The sequence below is a fragment of the Perissodus microlepis genome, chromosome 23, assembly GCF_051167445.1.
Source record: "Perissodus microlepis isolate ML-2025 ecotype Zambia chromosome 23, ASM5116744v1, whole genome shotgun sequence".
Taxonomy (NCBI): Eukaryota; Metazoa; Chordata; class Actinopteri; order Cichliformes; family Cichlidae; genus Perissodus; species Perissodus microlepis.
In genome coordinates, this window is record NC_140482.1 from 42,261,396 (window position 1) to 42,281,646 (window position 20,251).

Sequence of the window (20,251 nt, forward strand, 5' to 3'; positions counted from 1 at the left end):
CATGCTGAGGAAATAAAGCCTCAGCCTGTTAGTTTATTAGTTTCACAGTCCTAATGGGAAAAACTTCAAACACTGTCATCTGTTTTGTTTTTTTCCAGCGATTTGTCCTGATAGTAAACCAGATTTGGTGCATCCACAACCTAATAAGCTACGAAAACAGAAAGTTTCATTTTATTAGAATATATGAAGGATCATTAACCACTTAGAGGCAGCTCCATTATGTAAAAGGAGGATCTTTTAAACATCGTGGGATGGCTCAACAACACATGAAGGTTTGTTTTCTAGTGAGGTACTAAATGCATGTAGTGAGAACAAAATGAATGAAATGAAAGGAGGCTTTTATTTTGGCTAATGCACGAGCTGTATACAAGGAGGGATGCACAAAAGGGAACACAACCAAACAACCTGACAAAGAGGACGGGGACGGGTTACACAGCGACACACACGAGGGAGCAGAATACACGTGAAAACCATCAATGCAAGGTGACGGCAGTTACAAACACCGAGGAACAACCGCAAACTAAGCTTCAAACAGGAAGTAGACCAGAAGTGAATACCAAACACAGAGACGAGATTCATGCTAAACATCATATAAAGACAGGAAAACACTGGGAAAGCTGGAATAACAAACAGAATCGAAACACAGAAACAAAATCGGAGACATTCCAAACTAAAAGTCCAATCCACCAATCCCAGGGTTAGGATCCGCTCACGGTCACAGCGAGACAAAGAGCAAAGAGTCACATTCAGCCGACTCGAAGTGGGCGGGCACTGAGACACATTTTTCTGGACTTTTCTCAAAACTAACCTAAAGTAATCTCTGCACAGAGGATGGAGGCTTATTTAGGGAACGGGAATGTCTTCAGCTTTCAGTAACAGCAAACTGCTTCCACCGAGAACTGCACCCCCACAAAGCATCCACATGACATTACTGCTCTTTAACACATGCAGCGTAGACATAACACAGTGATAAAATCAGGCGAGCAGAGCCACAGTAACATGAACTGAGAGTCCCCCTCTTTGATCGACACCCCCCTCAGATAAAACCGGACTCCCTCTGCGTGCATATCTTATAACCTGAGGCCTTCTCCATGTTTGCCTCATGGGGAGGTCATGTCCACTGCACAATGATCACAGTCAGGCCCTTTGTTGCTTCATCCTGGTGGGACAGTGTAGACTTTAATTTAAATAATATAATTTAGTGCTAAACTCAGCTAAAGCCAGAGCCTTAAACCTAATAACTGACAGGATGCATGTCAGCCTTTATTTCTTTACAGCTTGAAGCCAGCTGTGTGCGGATGCAGTTTTTGCTAGTTTCACCTCTGTCAGGTGACATAGTGCATCACTTGTAGAGCAGAGCAAGGCCCAGAAAGTCCAGACACAGCAGTGTCAGAGTGCTGGTAGATGCTTACGGTAAGTATTCAGCTTATCACCTCAAACACAGCTGGGATGAATGCTGCGTGTAGCAGTAATTATTTATAGGCCGAGTGTGTCTGATGAGATGGTAATTCCACAGTTCACTCATCTATATGTATAATTGTCTTATTTATGGGGTAACTGGCAAATGTAAAGGATGTGGAACCAGTAATAGATTTCCATTGAGCTCCTCAGCTTCCTTTCTTTTGTTGCCAGGTTGCTCATGTGTCACTAACTCCTCTCCAGGAGTCTGTGCTTCCATCTCTCTCAGAATATCTGTTTCTGTCTTTTTCTTGTCTTTAACTCACTCACACACTAAAGATACCTAATGCCCAGAGAGCCAGGAGCAGCGTCTTTCCTGCAGCAGCACAAAGCACACATGACTCTGAATCCAAATGTAAGGACTGAGCTCCAGGCTCCGCGTCAGGATGTTGGCCAGTAGTTGCTTTCTTTCCCAGCCTGTGCCACGGAGAGCTCGTTAACAGGGACGTTCTCTCTGAAGATTGAACAAACTGTTTCCCATTAAAGCAGCATTGTATGCAGATTTATTCATGTTGCTCAGTGTTTTTGAGGGATTAGCCACTCACGGTGCTCCGACTCTACTTAGTGGTCGGCCCCAGACAACATCAGAGGTATTCCCATTTGTATGTTTTTATGCTGAAAGGAGTACGCCTACTGACATGTTCCCAATACTGGTAAAAGTGACTCACATTGAATGCTGGGAAAAATGTACATTTAAAAAGCCATTTCCTGTTCAGGCAAGAGCTGAAGCGGGTCTTTCTGGATGTGGTCTCAGACTCTGCAGCCGGTGCCAAGTCAGTGCCTGTTTTAACTCATTCTCTTAGCAAAAAGAAAAACCAGAGGAGAGTTACAGCGAGAGAGTATTTGCCAGACACAAAAAGATCCTTTGAGCCGTCATTAACTGACACCATGAACGCTGCATCTTGTTGAAGTTAGTCTGTGCAGGTTTCATCTTTATAAGACGCTGTGCCTGCCAAACTTCGGGGACTCCAGTAATTACTACAACCTTTGTTCTCATGTGCGTTTGCTTGTCATTAATTTCAGTGTCTTTGCTTCCTTTTTGTAGATGTGGACGAGTGCCAGGCAGTGCCAGGGCTGTGCTCTGGGGGCAACTGCATCAATACCGTCGGCTCTTATGAATGTAAATGCCCTGCTGGCCACCGTCAGAGCGAAACCACCCACAAATGTGAAGGTAAGCCTTCAGTAAGAGTTAAGAATATTTTAGAACGACTATATGAAAAAATCTGCGTAAATAAAGTGAGCAGCGAGTAAGTCAGATAAGTTCCCATCTATCTTTCTTAAGCGTTCTTGAGCAAGGCATTGTTTTCCTCCTGAGTTCATGGTGCTAATCTGCATCTAGTGGCTACAGATAATTAACCAAAAGCATTAAATGGACACAATCGTGTCAAAAATAAAAAACCTCTAAAAGTAAATGAGATTTTGTTGATTTAACAGGGAGGCAGTCGAGACTGTGTACTTTACGATAACTCCGGGTTTGCTGGGATTGGCTCGACAAATCTCCACAGGCGCTTTAACAGCGGAGACGTGTCCAAAGTTAAAGTAGTCCTGACATGTGCGCATAAATACACACAAACACACTGAAGCACGTGCACGCACACAAGCTCACATTACAGCGTGTTGATTGGGTGGAATTTAAACGATGCCCAGGTTAAACAGTCGGATAGTTAGCGAGGCAGGGGTTGTGTCTGTTGGACCGAAGCCGATGTGTTCGTAGTCGTCTGAGAGGATTACAGAAAGCTTTTAAACAGTTTGAGCCAGATGACATTTATTCTGCTGAACAAGACCGCGGGTGCACTGCGTCAGCGTGTGAATCACTGTCCTGCTTTATGAGCAGGAGTAACAGCAGCAGCAGATACCAGAAGAACACAACTGTTTATATTTGCTGGGAACTTTGGTTCCCACCTTCAGATTCATGAGAGGCAGTTACCGTCACGCACAAAAAGTAATTTATGTCTCTGTGAATGGAGCAGGAAATGAGGCGGATGAGTTCACTGAATCTACCAGAGTCACAGACGTGATTTTAGCGAAGCGCCAGCTCAGCTCAGGATTTACAGTAAGAAGAGAAGGAGCAGGATGTATGAAACCCCTGAGGCAGGGGCGGGGAACTCCAGGCCTCGAGGGCCGGTGTCCTGCAGGTTTTAGAGCTCACCCTGGGTCAACACACCTGATTCAAATGATTAGTTCATTCCCCGGCCCCTGGAGAATGTCAAGACATGTTGAGGAGGTCATTTAAATCAGCTGTGTTGGATCAAGGACACATCAAAAACCTGCAGGACACCGGCCCTTGTGACCTATAAGCAGATGATCATCTTAAATTTGAATTAACATCTACTACCCTTGATTTAGCCTAATACTGACCATGAACACCACAGCTTGCTCTGCACCCGTGCCAACAGGATGCATCACTGCAACCTTTCACCTCATTTTAGGGTTTATTCGACGGTTGTAGGGTTGGGTATTAGTTCGGTGTTGTAGGGTTAGGTAACCCTAACCCCACGTATTTCATCTTTATTTATCTTATTGTTATTTCCTTTTGTTGCTCCCTGTCTGTCCACAAGCTTCTGTGCCTTTAGCTTGTGGACGTGTTGTGGGCCCAGCTGCACAGAAACAGTTTGTATGTTTTGTGATATTTATTGAGCTGTTTGAAAAATGTGAAACTACCTGCTGGTTTGAAATACGCGCTCATCCTCTGTACGTCTGGCTGGAGCCTTGAACCAGATGCTAAAGTTTCACAACCACAACTTTATTGACATCTGCAGCATGAACGCAGCGATGAGAAGAGAGAAAAGGAGCCGTGTGTGGACTGTGGGATGACTTTATTTCTTTAGTGCTGGTCAAAGCACCACAAGAGTTCCCACCAAATATTTCCCATTTTAAAATTGCTCTTGGGCAATCAGATCATAGAAAGCATAGATGACCACTAAGACACAATGTAATCTGATTACTCAGACCACTCGTTGATGTGGCCTGGGAGACATTTGAGCACATATTTATTGTGAAAGCAGCCTGCTGCCTGTCTGGCTACAGCCTGCCTGAGACTTTGGGATCCTCTGGGACTGAAGCAGTAACAGAATATGAGTAAGTATGATCATAATAATAGCAGGTGACAGCAATGAAATTCGTTTTATCCTCAGAAAAAAGCTGAAATAAGGCGTGTCGTGTGAAACATGTTTGGCAAACGACTTCTTTTGGTCTTATTATTAAATTATTTTGAAATTTGGTTGAAAAACGAGCCCTCGTGCTGTTTTGTTGATTTCATTATTTATATTGCCATTTGTTTGTTTGACTCATGCAGAGTGAAGGAGTAAGAGTTTAGTGTTTGCAAAGCTTGTAAAAAACAAAAGGACAATTGTGGCGTGTACGTCACGGATTCGCAGGAAACCCGTGTTTAGTGAAATCTCCCTCACAATCAGACCAGATCCTGTGGGAGCGTTTTTATTGAACAAGCGGCCACAATGAGAGCTTTCATTGTTAGAGGAGTCGTGTTTTGGAGCGCTTAAGACGTCGTGGGTGTCTGATCACACAGTACCTGAACCCACCGGGACACCTGTTGTTTTTTTGAGCTCGGTCTGCTTAACAGCCTCTGCTTTTTACCCTCCTTACCCTGTTTCTGCCTCGCCTTTCATTTTTCTTCCATAAATACAGTGGAAAGGCTTTGGCTCAAAACCAGCTGTTAGTGCTGAACAAAGAAACACTTAACAGCATCTGGGAGACATAATCACTGCACAGAGACCTCACTGTTGCCCTCAGATTCACATGCATTTACTCTGGTTTTCACATATAAAAGTTGCAATTAGATTAAAAAAATGAATATTACACTCTAGCTTATCTACATGTATGTGGGAGTTTTTCCCGTGTACACACAGTCGTGCACACGTAGCAGACTCGATGGCTGTTCGCAGACATTTATTCAGGTGACACACGTTTCCTTTCACACACACAGGCAGTCCCTCAAGCGCTGTTTCTGCGTGGAGTAATGTCTGGCTTGCTGTTGCTGACGTAAGGTTTATTTGCCTGGGCTTTTACAGCCTCACCTCGGCCTTCTGCCACTGCTGTCAGCGGGGGGAGGACAGCCTGTAGCTGCACACTGAGATGCAGGCACATAGAGACAAAGGACGCGTGGATTTAAGTTACACACTCTTCACTCCTGCAAAGACAAACACTTACACCACGCTTTTCACTTTTCTAGCTGATCGCATTCAGCACACTCACTTGTGCGTTACTGCACGAGCTGCACCGATGCTGTAATTATACCGAGCGGTGGCGCAGTAATTACATATATGGATAAATAAGCGTAACACACCATAAAACTTAGGGTTCCCTCATCATGGAGCAACAAGGACCTCTCTCACAGGATAATACAACTTGAGCTCGACGCTGTCGTACCTCGATGCTCTCAGACCAGCATGTCTGAGTCACGCCGTGCTACGTTTGGCTTTTATCCTGTTCTGAATTTAGCCTCAAGTCTAGTCGTAATTTATAGATTGAAAGCAACTGTGGTTACTACATTTACATTACTGTTTATTTCTTTTTTTCATTGCACAACAGGACTCGTTTTAACGGAAACATTACCTGTGCATGAATTTATTCTCTTTGCTTATTTCATACACTTATTGGCAGCCACGCTGGAGGCCCGGGTGGCAGTGCAGGCTGTCCACCAACAGGGCTTCATTTTCAGCTTTTTCTGCTTAACCATGGCCAAGACACTAAATGTAAGAGCGAGGGAGACGTGCATGAAAAGGTTCTGTGTTAGTCTGGACGTGTCCCGTTCACAGCCTGTGATTGTTGTTCTTAGTTTCTTCTGTTTGTTTGATATTTTGTAATCCGATTGGTTGTTTTGATGTTACCGTGATGCATTGGTCAGCCGGATGTGCTTTCCTTCTCCGAGCCGTGTGGTTTACTATGTGATTGTTCCTGCTATTTACACGTTTGGCTGATGAGCTCGAGTTTTAGCCAGAACAGAACAAACCAGAAGTGAAGTAATTCCACTTTGTCAGGCTGCATCCATTTGGTTTCCCCCGAGGGAGAAACTCTTGCTCCAGTGTAATAAACTTTTACTGCAGCGTGCTACTGCATCCTAACAAAGAACTGAACATTTGAACATCAGCAGATGTGCTCCATGATCAGATGAACGGAGGTATTTATGATGTAACGGCCTCTTTCAGACATCGACGAATGCAGCACCGTTCCCGGTGTGTGCGACGGAGGAGAATGCACCAACACCGCCGGTAGCTACGTCTGCACCTGCCCACGAGGCTACATCTCCAGCACAGATGGCTCCAGATGTGTGGGTGAGTCACACACATAAACAGTTTCGACGTTTCTTTCTCTGACAGTTGTGCACTTCCTCGCCCCCTGGCTCGCTAAGAGCTCCACATCTGGCTGGTAACCTCCCTCCCTCCTTCGCCGCTTCCTGTGAGTGGAGTTCTGGTGAATCGAGCGGCAGACCTGTGGTCGCCATGTGCGGGAAAACAAACTTACACACATTATTTGTCCTTGACAGCATTAATCTGCTCTAATGTTAGCATCCCTGTGACTCATTCACACACAGTGACTCACACACAGTCCGTACCAAACTGACATGTCGAGTCAGACTCTGGAGTATTAACGGAGACCGTATGGACGAGGATTAGCAAAAATGCAAAGGGATAGTTGATATTTATATTCTTATGAGCCTCGTAATATGATTTACTTGTGAAAGTGGCCTCTCTATGCAACATCATTTTAGGAATCAGTGTGTGATGATGTGACAAAACTGCAAACAGGGGCACTTTCATGATTAAATATGAGCGAGTACAAAGGTAATATACACGTTTTCTGCTGCTTTCCCATACGGACTCCCCTACAATCCTCCCCCCATATGGAGCTACAGTGAAACGCAGCATTAATATGTCATGTTGCTCCAAAACGGACGACTCACCGTCAGCCTATCTGACAATTTTAAACATCGGAGGGAAAAGCAGCCTGTCTTTGCTTCCATCGTGCTTTCTTGAATTTAACATTCCTATATTTAAGTTATTTCCTAGTTTCACATATGTCATCCATCATCCGTGGAAGGTATTTGGCTCGCTGACTTTGTTTTGGAAAAAGTGGAGCTTTGTGTGAAAATGTCGAGAGGAGCCTCGCGCAGATGTGCAGATGTGTGCATCCGTACAGCGCGTACACAGAGCGCGGGCCGATGTCACAGGTAGAGAGCTCGCAGTCATGTAGGGGATTGTTGAGCATCGAGCACGTGGTGAAAGAAACAAAGAGCGAAGAGATTCAGACAAAAGCTGTGACCTCTAAAGTCAGGACTGAGGAGTGAAATGTACGTCCCTGCACGACTTCACCCGTTTCCAAACCTTGCTAATCGATACGTGTGCTGACGACCTCCATCACTCAAAGAGAAATGTGGTTTCTTTAGATCGATCGGTCAGCGTGTTAGTCGCTCCCCGCAGGAATGTGACAGTACATGAAAAAGGGGTCGTGCACGTGTCTGTGGTATGTTTGTATTACACTGACTCAGTGCTCCAGTCACCGAATTCAGTCCTTCTCCATCTGTTTGTCTTTATACGAGGCCATTTTTCTCCCTTTATCACTTTCAGCCCCGTTATTCTCCTTTCCCCTAAAGTAAGACCTTATTCTCTCACTTTATTCCCGTCTTTCTCACACCGTCCTTCTTCTGCCCGAAGCATGGCTCGCACCACAGCTCGTTCCCTCAGCTAGCAGCTCAGTGATTTACTCTGGAGCTCATTTTATCTATAAGTGGAACAGTTCTCTTATTCTGTCTCCTTTTTAAAAAAAACCAAACTGGAATATTCTCACACTCCCATCCTCCTCCATTTTTCCCATTACATCCCTCTGACATCCATATCCTGAGCCTTACTTCTGTGGGTTGCGGTTTGATGTTGGTCTTGCTCCTGTACATCCTTGGAAAGGCTCGATTGAGAGGAAACCAAGAGGAGATCAGTAAACTTCAACCTATCAAAAAGTCCACAAAACTGGGCTTAAAAACAAAAGACAATCTGAGCTTGTTTCCTCAACATGTGACTGTTGGGCTGTCAGCTCCATACGTGATCTCTTTGGTTTTTTGTGGTTAGAGTAAATTCACAGGAGCGAATCATTTTTACAGGGCATACTGTTTGTTTGCTCTCGTGTTTTAGAAGCAGCATGTTTGTTCTCGTCTCTGTTGGATGCGCTGTGCTGTGATGAAGCGGACCGCTGGGACCTGTTGGGGCCGCTGACAGTAATCAGAGCCTAATGCGCCGTCACACAGTGAAAGTTTGGAAGAGAAAAAGAAAAGAAGACCTGTCCAGTCAGTCAGTCTGTAAAAACACCTCACCAAATGAAAGCATATGCTCGTGCACTGGAGCAACACTAGTGAGCAAACCAACATCTGGATCCAATCGAAGTCATCAGCATCCTCATCAGCACCTCCCTCCCCGCTCCCTTTCTCCTCCACCGTGCCTAAAGCTCCGTCGTACCGTCTGGATCTTATAGTTTGTGGAGTTGGTTGCGTGCACTGTGTACTTGCATGCGTGTAAAAGCATATGTTTGTGAATATGTATGGAAGGTATACCTCAGTGCTGCCTGCAAACATGAGCCTGCGTGCTGCACTGTATATGTGTGCTCGCAGACGCAGCGCAGCACCGCATGTTCTTTCTAATTGGCAAGAACTGCGCCACATGGAACTGATTAATTCCAGACTGCTGGCTCATTAGTGAGTTAATCGACTTGCACTCCTCCCTCAGCCCCTGACCCCCACCCCGCTCCCTAGTTTTTCCTTTTCTTAAACATCTCCTTCACGTTTGTCTTTCAGTTTATAAAAAGATAAAAATGCACAGTCTCTCTGACACTTTGCCTTGATTTTTTTCTGTCCTTTGGTTTTTGCTTCCCCCTCAGTCACCTCCTTACATACGCTCATTGAAGCCCCGCCCCACATCCTGCCCCATTGACCCCGACCTGGCCAACTGTAACAAATAAGACCTCTCTTTTGGAGGCCCTTCAGATGCCTGCTGTTAGTTGAAAGCCCAGGCAACCTTTCCCACTGCTAACCTATAAAGAAACTTCCTCCCAGGCACCACACAGAGGGCAGCACAGCCTTCTGACCTAAACTTGTGTTGATTTGAATGTTTTAAATCGTAACTCAGCGGCCTGCGACAAAGCTTTGTTTTGCTGTCCTGTTTGCATGAAGTCTTTAAGTTAAGCAACCTGATATTCTTCTCTTTCTTCAGATCAGCGTGCGGGAACCTGTTTCTCTGCTCTGGCAAACGGTCGCTGTGCTGCAGATCTGACTGGTCAGTACACCAAGATGCAGTGCTGCTGTGAGACGGGACGATGCTGGGCTTTAGGGCAGATCCCTGAGATGTGTCCCGTCAGAGGCTCTGGTGAGTATATGTGACACACGTCTCTCATGTTTTAGTTCAGCTCATTTGTATTCATATAGCACCGACACAACACAGTCACCTCGAGGTGCTTCGTGTTGTGAGGAAAAGGTTTTACAATAATGGAGAGAAAACTCCACAATCAAATGACCCGCTACAAACAAGCACTTGTCAAGGGTGGGAAGGAAGACCTCCCTTTAAACAGGGAGGTCTTCCTTCTCTCAGATGGCCCCGCCCCTTCCTGAGCCTGGTCCTGCCGGAGGTTTCTTCCTCCCCACTGTCGCCAAAGCGCTTGCTCATATGATTGTTGGGTTTTTCTCTGTATGTATTATTGTAGGGTCTACTTTACAATAGAAAGTGCCTTGAGGCGACTGTTGATGTGATTTGGTGCTGTGTAAATAAAGTTGAATTGAAACAGAATCGCTGTGACTGGTTGGGTGTGAGGGGACAGGACAAAAGACACGCTGTGGAAACGATCCAGACAATAATAACAACTACTGATTAAATGCAGAGAGCTGCATAAACACAAAGGTGACTGATAAAGAAACACCCAGTGCATCATGGGAATCCCCCAGCAGCCGCCTGTTGCAGCATGACTGCTCCAGCTCTGACTGTAAGCTTTAAAAAAGCCTCATCATAAAGGTAGCGAGGGCGTCCTTCTCCCAAACCCAAACTGGGAGCTGTGGTCTGGAAGCTGGAGGCTCTGCCTCCCGTCTGTACTTCAGCTACACCATGTTGGCAACGCTTCTTAGAGAGTTTTTAGGAGAAGCTGATAATAAAAAATACATGTTGGCTCATTCTGTGAGATACATATGAGATTAAAATAAGGAAAACCCATCCAGCACCTTCAGCACAGTCAAACTAAACAACGCTGTAAGCGTGAGGCTGTTTTGAGTTTGTGTTGCAGCTCTGACATAAAGGTAAGGGCATCATCCACTGATGAGCATGATGTCATGAACAAAGAGCAAACAAAGAAGCATGGAAAGGACTTATGTGGACATAATTACCCATCATCCCCCTGCTCAAGCTGCATGAGACCATGTGACCCAGACTCTGTTACAGAGTGCTCGCTCTCTTCCCCCGTTAAACTTCGGCTCGTGTGTTTTGATTTATCGGGACTTCCCAAACTAAGAGGTTAACATTTGTCCATGTTAACTGCTAAAAAGCACGTGTGCATACATAGCTGCATGTCTATTACGTGCATGTCGTTTTCATCATATTACTCAGTCAGGTTCTACTCGATGGCCTCACTGCAGCTGAAGGAAGCGGATATTTCAGGTGGATCCACTCTGCAGCTTTAAGCGGTCGAGGCCTTTCAGTCCAAATCGCTGTAATAATCCACGTAAATGGTTTTTCTTGGCTCTCTGAATCAAACAGTTGTTGGGATCCACTGATCTGTGCTCTGCTTTCTCTGGTAGATGAGTTCAGGCGTCTGTGTATTGTGGGCGTTCCTCAAGTACACGGTTTCTCTCAACACCACAATGGACACTACCCCTATGGATTCAAGTTCCCCAATGGCAACGGTAACGGAGGGATCGGCAACGGAGGAGGAACGTTTGGAAACAACGGAGGAGGAACATTTGGGAACAACGGAGGAACGTTTGGGAACAACGGAGGAACCGTCCAGCACATAAGTCTGTCCCTCTGTGCATCTGAATGATTCTTCTAAATGAGATTTAGATGACAGACTTTGTGTCTGTGCTGTCTGCTTCACGGGCCTGTTTTGTCTCCTCAGGCACCGTTACTGTGAACGAAACGGTGGACGTGTGCAAACACTTTACCAACCTGTGTCTGAACGGACGGTGCATCCCAACGCCGACAAGCTACCGCTGCGAGTGCAACATGGGCTATAAACAGGATGTTCGTGGGGAGTGCATTGGTAAGAAACACGCTGCATGTTGTGGAGGGTACATGCAGCGCCGCAGTTAACTGCATGCACTGCACTGCCATCTTCTGCCAGTCTAAGGAAGTTGATTCAAACGTGGGTCTGAAATGTGAAGCGTGGTGTTCGTGTTAAATCCATTTATTCTGACCTTTTATGTGCTCTTATTTTCCCGCTCCAGATGTGGATGAATGTGTGAGTAATCCATGTGTCAATGGAGACTGTGTCAACACAGATGGATCATACCACTGCAAGTGCCACGAGGGGTATCAGGGAACCCCCACAAAACAGGCCTGCATTGGTATGTCTGTGAAAACAAAGTCATATCATAAAAAATGTGTTTTCCTTTCAAGTTTTTTACTTTCAGAGAGCATTTAAGGAGCCGTCTTTCTACTCTTTTTTAAGATATCGATGAGTGTATTGTGAATGGAGTGATGTGTCGCAATGGCCGCTGCGTCAACACTGAAGGAAGCTTTCAGTGCATCTGTAATGCTGGCTTTGAGCTCACCCCTGATGGAAAGAACTGCATCGGTAAGGAGCAAAACCAGAGACGCCTGAAGCTCACATAAGCCAGCAGCTCTATGAACGTTTCCTCTCGGTCCGCTCTAGATCACGACGAATGTGCCACCACCAACATGTGTCTGAACGGCATGTGCATCAACGAGGACGGCAGCTTTAAGTGCATCTGCAAGCCTGGCTTTGCACTTGCACCCAGCGGGCGCTACTGCACCGGTATGTCGATTTATTAAGTACAAACGCAGACTAACAGTCAGCCGAAGACGTTCTGCTTCAAAACGGCGATGACAGATTTGGTGTTGTTTGAAATTCTGCAGATTCTCCGTTGACCATTTGAAGTTTTGCTTCAGTAGTCAGAGTATTTGAGGCTTGCCCCAAAATGCTTTTATGCAGAGCCCAGAAAAAGAAAGATTGATGAATTTCTGAATCTCTGTCGAGAGATTTTGTCTTCAACATTCAAGAGGAGCCGCCATTCCCATGACGATCGTACCATAGTACAGAGAGCGCTCGCACGGCCAAAACACACACGGCTAAACCAGATCATCTAAACTCTGAGTGACCTCGTTCTGTCTTCATGTACCTGCAGACTCTGAGAGTTTATTACAAATTTATCACCAACAACAAGATTTTCATCTTTAGCCCCAAACATCAAACTAAACCAACACTATTCTTTTTTCATCGCTGTATACAGCAGGCTACTTTTAATAAAACTAAATAGAACAAAATAACTCTGCATGCACTAAAAGAACATTTGAAGCAGCTGTGAGAGAGTAATGCAAACAATAAATCATTCTGGAGGAAACCGGTTGTAATTCTGGTTGTTATAGTCTTGTATGACAAACCGAGCGTGACCCGATGTGATGCATTGGCACCGTCTCTCTGTCAGATATCGATGAGTGTCAGACACCTGGCATTTGCATGAACGGCCGCTGCATCAACTCTGAGGGCTCCTTCCGCTGCGAGTGCCCACCGGGCCTGGCTGTCGATGTGGATGGTCGAGTGTGTGTGGACACACACATGCGGACCACCTGCTACGGCGCTATCAAGATGGGCACGTGCTCGCGCCCGTTCCCAGGTGCAGTGACCAAGTCGGAGTGCTGCTGTGCCAATCCGGAACATGGCTTTGGGGAGCCTTGCCAACCTTGCCCTGCCAGAAACTCAGGTACCCTCTTTGGTCCATCTTACACTTGATTAGCAGTTATGGTCTGAAAATGATAACGAAGCCAAACATTCAGCTCGCACAAATCTAATTTTCATCACATCCTTTCTGCCCAGCTGAGTTCCAGGCCGTGTGCAGCAGTGGCATTGGCATCACAGCTGATGGCAGGGGTGAGCAGGAAGTTTGAAAGTAACCACAGTGTTGTTAAAAAATCTTCAACATCATCTGAATAAAATATGATGTTTCCCAGATATCAACGAGTGCGCCTTGGACCCGGACATCTGCCAGAACGGCATTTGCGAGAACCTCAGGGGAAGCTACCGTTGCATCTGCAACGCTGGCTACGAGTCTGACACCAGTGGCAAGAACTGTGTTGGTGAGTCGGTCTGAAGTGGTTCGTAACTGTGCTTTTCAAAGTTAGCTGTGCAGCGTACAGAAACTCATTTTTGACCACAACGTTTCTACTTTTGCAGTTTCAGCTGTTGGATACATGAAAATGTCAAAAAAGAAATAACTGAACAGCTTAAATCACTGCACAAACATGAACGTGTTGGACTCATATAAGCTGTTGTTCAGTTCTGTACGATACTGACAGGCCTGCAGAGCTAGAGCAGCTAGCGTTAGCTCAGCTGGTACATGTCAGAGAGTAAACATTACAGGTTCTGATGGTTTGCATGTTTGTTTCTTTGCATTACTCCTGTTTTGACGCAGTGACCAAACAGCACTCTGTTTCCTCTTTCTGGCAGACATCAACGAGTGTCTGGTGAACCGTCTGCTCTGTGACAACGGCCAGTGCAGAAACACTCCTGGCTCCTACACATGCTTCTGTCCTAAAGGGTTTGTTTTCAAGCCGGAGTCAGAGACCTGTGAAGGTGAGCGCACGCACACACACACGATAACAAAATGTTGTGTGTGTCAAACGATGATGATGAATTAGAATCAGCTCTGACCTCAGCTGTGTGCTCGCCTGTGTTTCAGACATCAATGAGTGTGAGTCCAGCCCGTGCATCAATGGCGCATGTCGTAACGTGGCTGGGTCTTTCCACTGCGAGTGCACCCACGGCAGCAAGCTGGACTCCACCAACACCATCTGCGTGGGTAAGATCCTGCTCCTCCTCAATGGTCAGTGCAAATTAAGGAAGCACTGCGGGGTCCAAGACACAGCTTGTGTGAGACAATTACACCAATAATTTCTTGCGAGAGTCTTTTCCTTCGAGTGATTTTAGTCCATGTCTGCTCTCCACTTTTGTAAACAAACGCTGAGGTTTTCAGGAGCGATCCAGGAGGATTATCATCCTCAGATGGTCTCACAGACACAGCAACACACAAAAAGACTTTTCAGATAAACACTTGCATGCCTGGCCTTGATTCTTTACCTCAGAGAAATCTGCCACAGATTTAAAATCACTTTTTAAAGAGGTTTTATTCGTTTTTGGAAATCTCTCCGAAGCAGCTACATGCCATCACTACAGCTGGAAGGGTGAATGAGTCATTGAATGAATACTCATGCATAGTACATGAGCCAGTTGTGCTCGTCTCTGGTTCCTCTGGCTGAGTTCAACTTGCTATGTTGAGAGCCCGTCCCGTGGAGGATGGAGGATGAAAAGGTTTTATTATTCAGCTGTGAGGCAGGAAGGAAAAGGCACAAACGGCTCGACAGACTCAGAGTAAAACTCCGAGCAGCTTTGCTGCAGACGCCTCACAACAAAACAACACAACACATGAACGTAACTGGAAATCCAAACGAAAGAACTTTAGAGGCAAACTCGACGACAGACTCACACAGAGAGGGAGACGCAGACATGTACACACAGAGGAACATGAGGGAACACAGCTGTGACCTGTTCCCTCATTTTGAGACAAGCAAAGCGAAACAAAACATAAAGCACACGAAGCAGGAGACTATCAAAATAAAACAGGAAACAACCGAGACACGAGCAGACTTTTTTCATACGGGGGCCAATAAAAATACTGGGACACAAAAACAGAGAGTGCAGGGAGGGGAGGGCGTGGTGACGGGAGGGACACACAAAGTGATGCAGGAATAAATAACAAGTTCACCTTTCAACTCATCGTAGGGCGTCTCCCACTCATGGTGCTCACATTTATTAAAACTATTACCAACATGGGACAGTCAGGACACGACAGACTGGGACCGGGAGCAGGCTGGACACCAAAGGGAACAGGAAGCAGGAACTGGGAATAACAAAGTCAGATGTGCTACAAATACTAAAAGCCTAACTGAAACTAGAATATGAATCTGTCTCCTAAATCTGAAATAACGAGACCGCGACACCGTGTGCTTTTACAGCAAAGCTGTCACTGCGACAGCGATACTTTACTCACGCTGTTGTTCTTTGGCTCTACAGATAGCATGAAGAGTACTTGCTGGCTTACGATTCAGGACAACCGCTGTGAAGTCAACATCAACGGAGCCACGCTAAAGTCTGAGTGCTGCTCCACGCTGGGAGCTGCGTGGGGCAGCCCGTGTGAACCCTGCGAGATCGGTCCGTAGACTCGTAGATGTGTTAATTACAGCTACATACGTGTGGCAGTTTATTAAATCAAATATAAACCAAACTATTGCTTCATAGAAATACTTTACATCACATCTTGATTTCTCGTGGTTCTCAGACACTGCTTGTTCCCGAGGATTTGCTCGCATGAAGGGCCTCGTCTGTGAAGGTGAGAACATCTGATGTCTAACTGAGAACTGACCTTTGTGGAATAATTACTTCCTGTAACGTGTGCCTGCAGATTGCTTCAAAATATTTTTTTGATTCTCCAAATGCAGACATTAACGAGTGCGAGGTGTTCCCCGGAGTATGCAAAAATGGCCGCTGTGTGAACACCCAGGGCTCGTTCCGCTGCGAGTGCGCCGAAGGTCTCACCTTGGACAGCTCTGGGCGCACCTGCGTGGGTAAGAGGACTGCCGTGAAATCAGACACCATCCTTTCTTCCAAAGTTCTGGGACAAATGACTTTCATTTTCAATTTTCTAGACATGCGCAGTGAGCAGTGCTACCTGAAGTGGCACGAGGATGAGTGTGGCGAGCCGGTGCCTGGGAGATACCGTCTGGACATGTGCTGCTGTTCAGTGGGTGCTGCCTGGGGTGTTGACTGTGAGGAGTGTCCCAAACAGGGCTCACCTGAGTACAGAGCCGTCTGTCCCCGAGGACATGGCTTTGCCAACAGAGGAGATATCCTGACGGGCAGACCCTTCTACAAAGGTCACGCTCCACTTCCTGAATGTGCACAGCTTTCACACGTTCTTTTGCTTCACGTTATCTGCGTTTGTTTTCAGATGTGAACGAGTGTAAGGTTTTCCGTGGTCTGTGCACCTACGGCACCTGCAGAAATACCATCGGCAGCTTCCGGTGTCGGTGCAACAACGGATTCGCTCTCACCTCCGACGAGAGGAACTGCACAGGTGTGAACGATGGGCGCAGGCCGCAGCTAAGCGCAACGTTACCGTCTCCTGTAACGAGCACGCAGCGAGCTCTCGTTCTGTGTTTGTGTTTCAGATATCGACGAGTGCCGAATCTCTCCCGACCTGTGCGGTCACGGTACATGTGTCAACACGCCCGGCAGCTTTGAGTGTGAATGCTTTGAGGGCTATGAGAGTGGCTTCATGATGATGAAGAACTGCATGGGTACGGATGAAACACGCTCAGAGAGTTTTGAGACGCCACACTGAAAGTGACGTCAGTCCAGCCGATATTTAGCTTTGCCCTTTGACTTCCTCTGTATCCTGCTGTCTTTTATTGCCTCACAGACGTTGATGAGTGTGAGAGAAACCCACTGCTTTGTCAAGGAGGAACCTGCCTGAACACAGAAGGGAGCTACGAGTGTGAATGCCCCCCTGGACACGCGCTCAGCATAGACGGATCGGCCTGTGAAGGTGCGGCGTGCGTCACACTGCCAGTGCCGTGCATTCATTCATCCTCCTAAGACGTCTTTAATAATTAACCAAAAATCGTTTCGTATCATTTTAAAGTCTCTGCACTTTGTTGTTGGTTCAGATGTGAATGAGTGCCAGCTGAGCGACAACTTGTGCAAGAATGGCCAGTGCGTCAACATGATGGGAACTTACCAGTGCTCCTGTGACACCGGTTACCAGGCCACACCAGACCGACAGGGCTGCGTTGGTGAGTAGAGTCATACTAGAGGGCGTGTGAAAGCGAGGCACCAGCAACAGCAAAGATGATGGGAGCTCAGGAGGCGGAGCAGGTCATCTACTGATCAGGAGGTTGGAGGTCGTTCCCCGGCTGATCCTCCAGTCTGTACACCAGAGAAGAAGAAGAAGTTGTATGAAGTGCTGCGAGTCTTCAGCTAGAGTAGAAAAGTTCACATAAGAACCAGACTGTTTAAGGCTGTGCAATCATTTGGGTCCAGTCATCTGCAGAGCGGATGCAGCAGAGAAATAACCGAGACAAGCTTTAATGATTATCATGCAGGACAGAAACATGAGTGGGGGCGCAAAGGGAGACTGACACCGTTTATACAAAGAGTAATGAGGCAACAGGTGGGAACAGGTGGGAACACAGCTGCAGACAACAAACCAAACAAGACAGGAAGCGACACTCAGCTCACGACACACTTACCAAAATAAAACAGGAAGAGAGACACGACTGAACAGGCTTCCACAAAGATGGGACTGCAGGAAGAGAACGGGAATGCTAAAGGGAACGAAGAAAACTAGAGGAACCAAAGCCCCACATCAGAAGATAACAGAACTGAAAACATAAAATAAAACTATGACAGAACATGAACTTTAATCGCTTAGAAACCCAAACGCCCGAATAACACAGACGATGTGTGTTCTCATTGCAGATATCGATGAGTGCACCATCATGAACGGAGGCTGCGAGACCCACTGTACCAACTCAGAGGGCAGCTACGAGTGCAGCTGCAGCGAGGGATATGCACTTATGCCTGACCTCAGGACCTGTGCAGGTAAAAAGACAGCATGAAGGAGAAATGTTACTGCGTCGCTGCGTGTGGAGACTGAACGGTCTGCCTGTGCCGTCAGATATCGATGAGTGTGAGGAGACTCCAGACATCTGCGACGGAGGCCAGTGCAGCAACATCCCTGGAGACTATCGCTGCTTGTGTTTCGATGGGTTCATGGCCTCCATGGATATGAGGACCTGTATCGGTAGGCCTGTAATTTGAGTGCGAAGCCAAGCAGTCATCTTGGTCTGTAAATCCGTTTCCCTCTTTTGTGATTTTGTGTCTTTTTCGTCTGCCGCCTTCATTTATTCATTCAGTCTCTGACGTGTTTATAAATATAGATGAGCTTTCTGTGGCTGCCCAGCATCTGTGGGACTTCCACTGTCACTCTCATTTTGTGTCACTCTAATCTCCACGGTGAGAACATTCATGTATAATCTTCATCTGTCCATCTCAGATGTGAACGAGTGCGATCTGAACCCAAACATCTGTCTCCATGGTGACTGTGAGAACACCAAAGGCTCCTTCATCTGCCACTGTCAGATGGGATACTTTGTCAAAAAGGGATCGACGGGCTGCACAGGTACATCAGAGGCCGAGCTGAGCGGCCTGAGCTTCTGTCGGGACTCTCTGAGTCAGCTCGTTCATGCATACAAGAGTTCCCGATCCAGAGTTTACAAATTATTCATTCAAAGTGAAGACCTGGCCAGAGTTGTCCTTTCCTTAAATAAAGGAGAATTTCACCTGAGTAAACCAACATTATTAGTGCTGCCTGCTTCTTCTTTGACTCGTACCGGGCTAGAAAACAAAAGTGGCTGATAGCTCTGAATATTTCCAGATGTTGACGAGTGTGAAATCGGATCCCATAACTGTGACATGCACGCCGCCTGCGTCAACCTTCCCGGAAGCTTCAAATGCCGCTGCCGAGACGGCTGGGTGGGAGATGGCATCAAATGCGTGGGTGAGTGGGTATTACTGTGTAGTTTATGTGGAGGCATCGGGTTCGAAAGAGCATAAAAGGAATACAATTACCTCGTTAAATCCAGAATATGCTGACGTGACGCTTTCCACTTCTGTCTCCTGCAGATGAAGACGAATGTGCTGCAGAGGACCACAACTGCAATCCCAACGCAGACTGCGTCAACACGCCGGGATCCTACAGGTGCACCTGCAAAGAGGGCTTCAACGGAGATGGCTTTTCATGCTCCGGTAAGACTGTCGGAGCTGTCCCGATTAAAGCCAGCGACTGCGTGTCCAGCGCACAGTAAGTTTTTAACATATCTCTCGCAGACATGGACGAGTGTGCAGACAATGTGAACCTGTGTGAGAACGGCCAGTGTCTGAACGCCCCGGGAGGCTATCGCTGCGAGTGTGAGATGGGCTTCACTCCTACAGAAGATAGCAAGGCCTGCCAAGGTGCTGCGCGTCGCTTCACTCGTTTTCCTTCCAAACAGGTGGTGTCAGAAAGACAAAAACCCAAACTTGTCTCCTCCCCACAGACATCGATGAGTGTAACTTCCAGAACATCTGCGTGTTTGGAACGTGCCAGAACCTTCCAGGGATGTTCCGCTGCGTGTGTGATGATGGCTACGAACTGGACCGCAGTGGAGGAAACTGCACTGGTTTGTGCTTCTGTCTCAGCTCATTAATGGTTTCTTTCATCTGCTTTTTCCATTTATATGAACACGTTTTCTGATTGCATGTCAACGCAGACATCAACGAGTGTGCGGACCCTGTTAACTGCATCAATGGACTCTGCGTGAACACACCAGGAAGCTACCTGTGCAACTGTCCACCTGACTTTGAGCTCAACCCCACAGGAGTGGGCTGCGTGGGTGAGTCACACTGAGAAACGCAGATGTTGTTTGTTCTGTGGATGGGTCACACAGCATAATGAAGTTTAATGTGTTTAACATATTTG

The 20,251-nt window shown here is 46.7% G+C and overlaps 1 protein-coding gene across 1 annotated transcript in view; it reads left to right on the forward strand.

Moving 5' to 3' along the window:
* fbn3 (fibrillin 3) overlaps positions 1–20,251 on the forward strand; it is a 63,735-nt gene that overhangs the window by 27,854 nt on the left and 15,630 nt on the right. Inside the window, exons 8-36 of the mRNA XM_084921217.1 lie at positions 2,504–2,629; positions 6,624–6,749; positions 9,672–9,824; positions 11,240–11,455; positions 11,557–11,700; positions 11,885–12,004; positions 12,109–12,234; positions 12,313–12,435; positions 13,106–13,381; positions 13,495–13,548; positions 13,629–13,754; positions 14,125–14,250; positions 14,357–14,476; positions 15,748–15,885; positions 16,013–16,063; positions 16,173–16,298; positions 16,380–16,607; positions 16,682–16,807; positions 16,902–17,030; positions 17,153–17,278; positions 17,400–17,525; positions 18,211–18,333; positions 18,410–18,535; positions 18,788–18,913; positions 19,169–19,291; positions 19,417–19,539; positions 19,621–19,746; positions 19,830–19,952; positions 20,043–20,165. Coding sequence (XP_084777343.1) covers positions 2,504–2,629; positions 6,624–6,749; positions 9,672–9,824; positions 11,240–11,455; positions 11,557–11,700; positions 11,885–12,004; positions 12,109–12,234; positions 12,313–12,435; positions 13,106–13,381; positions 13,495–13,548; positions 13,629–13,754; positions 14,125–14,250; positions 14,357–14,476; positions 15,748–15,885; positions 16,013–16,063; positions 16,173–16,298; positions 16,380–16,607; positions 16,682–16,807; positions 16,902–17,030; positions 17,153–17,278; positions 17,400–17,525; positions 18,211–18,333; positions 18,410–18,535; positions 18,788–18,913; positions 19,169–19,291; positions 19,417–19,539; positions 19,621–19,746; positions 19,830–19,952; positions 20,043–20,165 — 3,879 coding nt within the window. The remainder of the gene's footprint in view (positions 1–2,503; positions 2,630–6,623; positions 6,750–9,671; positions 9,825–11,239; positions 11,456–11,556; positions 11,701–11,884; positions 12,005–12,108; positions 12,235–12,312; positions 12,436–13,105; positions 13,382–13,494; positions 13,549–13,628; positions 13,755–14,124; positions 14,251–14,356; positions 14,477–15,747; positions 15,886–16,012; positions 16,064–16,172; positions 16,299–16,379; positions 16,608–16,681; positions 16,808–16,901; positions 17,031–17,152; positions 17,279–17,399; positions 17,526–18,210; positions 18,334–18,409; positions 18,536–18,787; positions 18,914–19,168; positions 19,292–19,416; positions 19,540–19,620; positions 19,747–19,829; positions 19,953–20,042; positions 20,166–20,251) is intronic.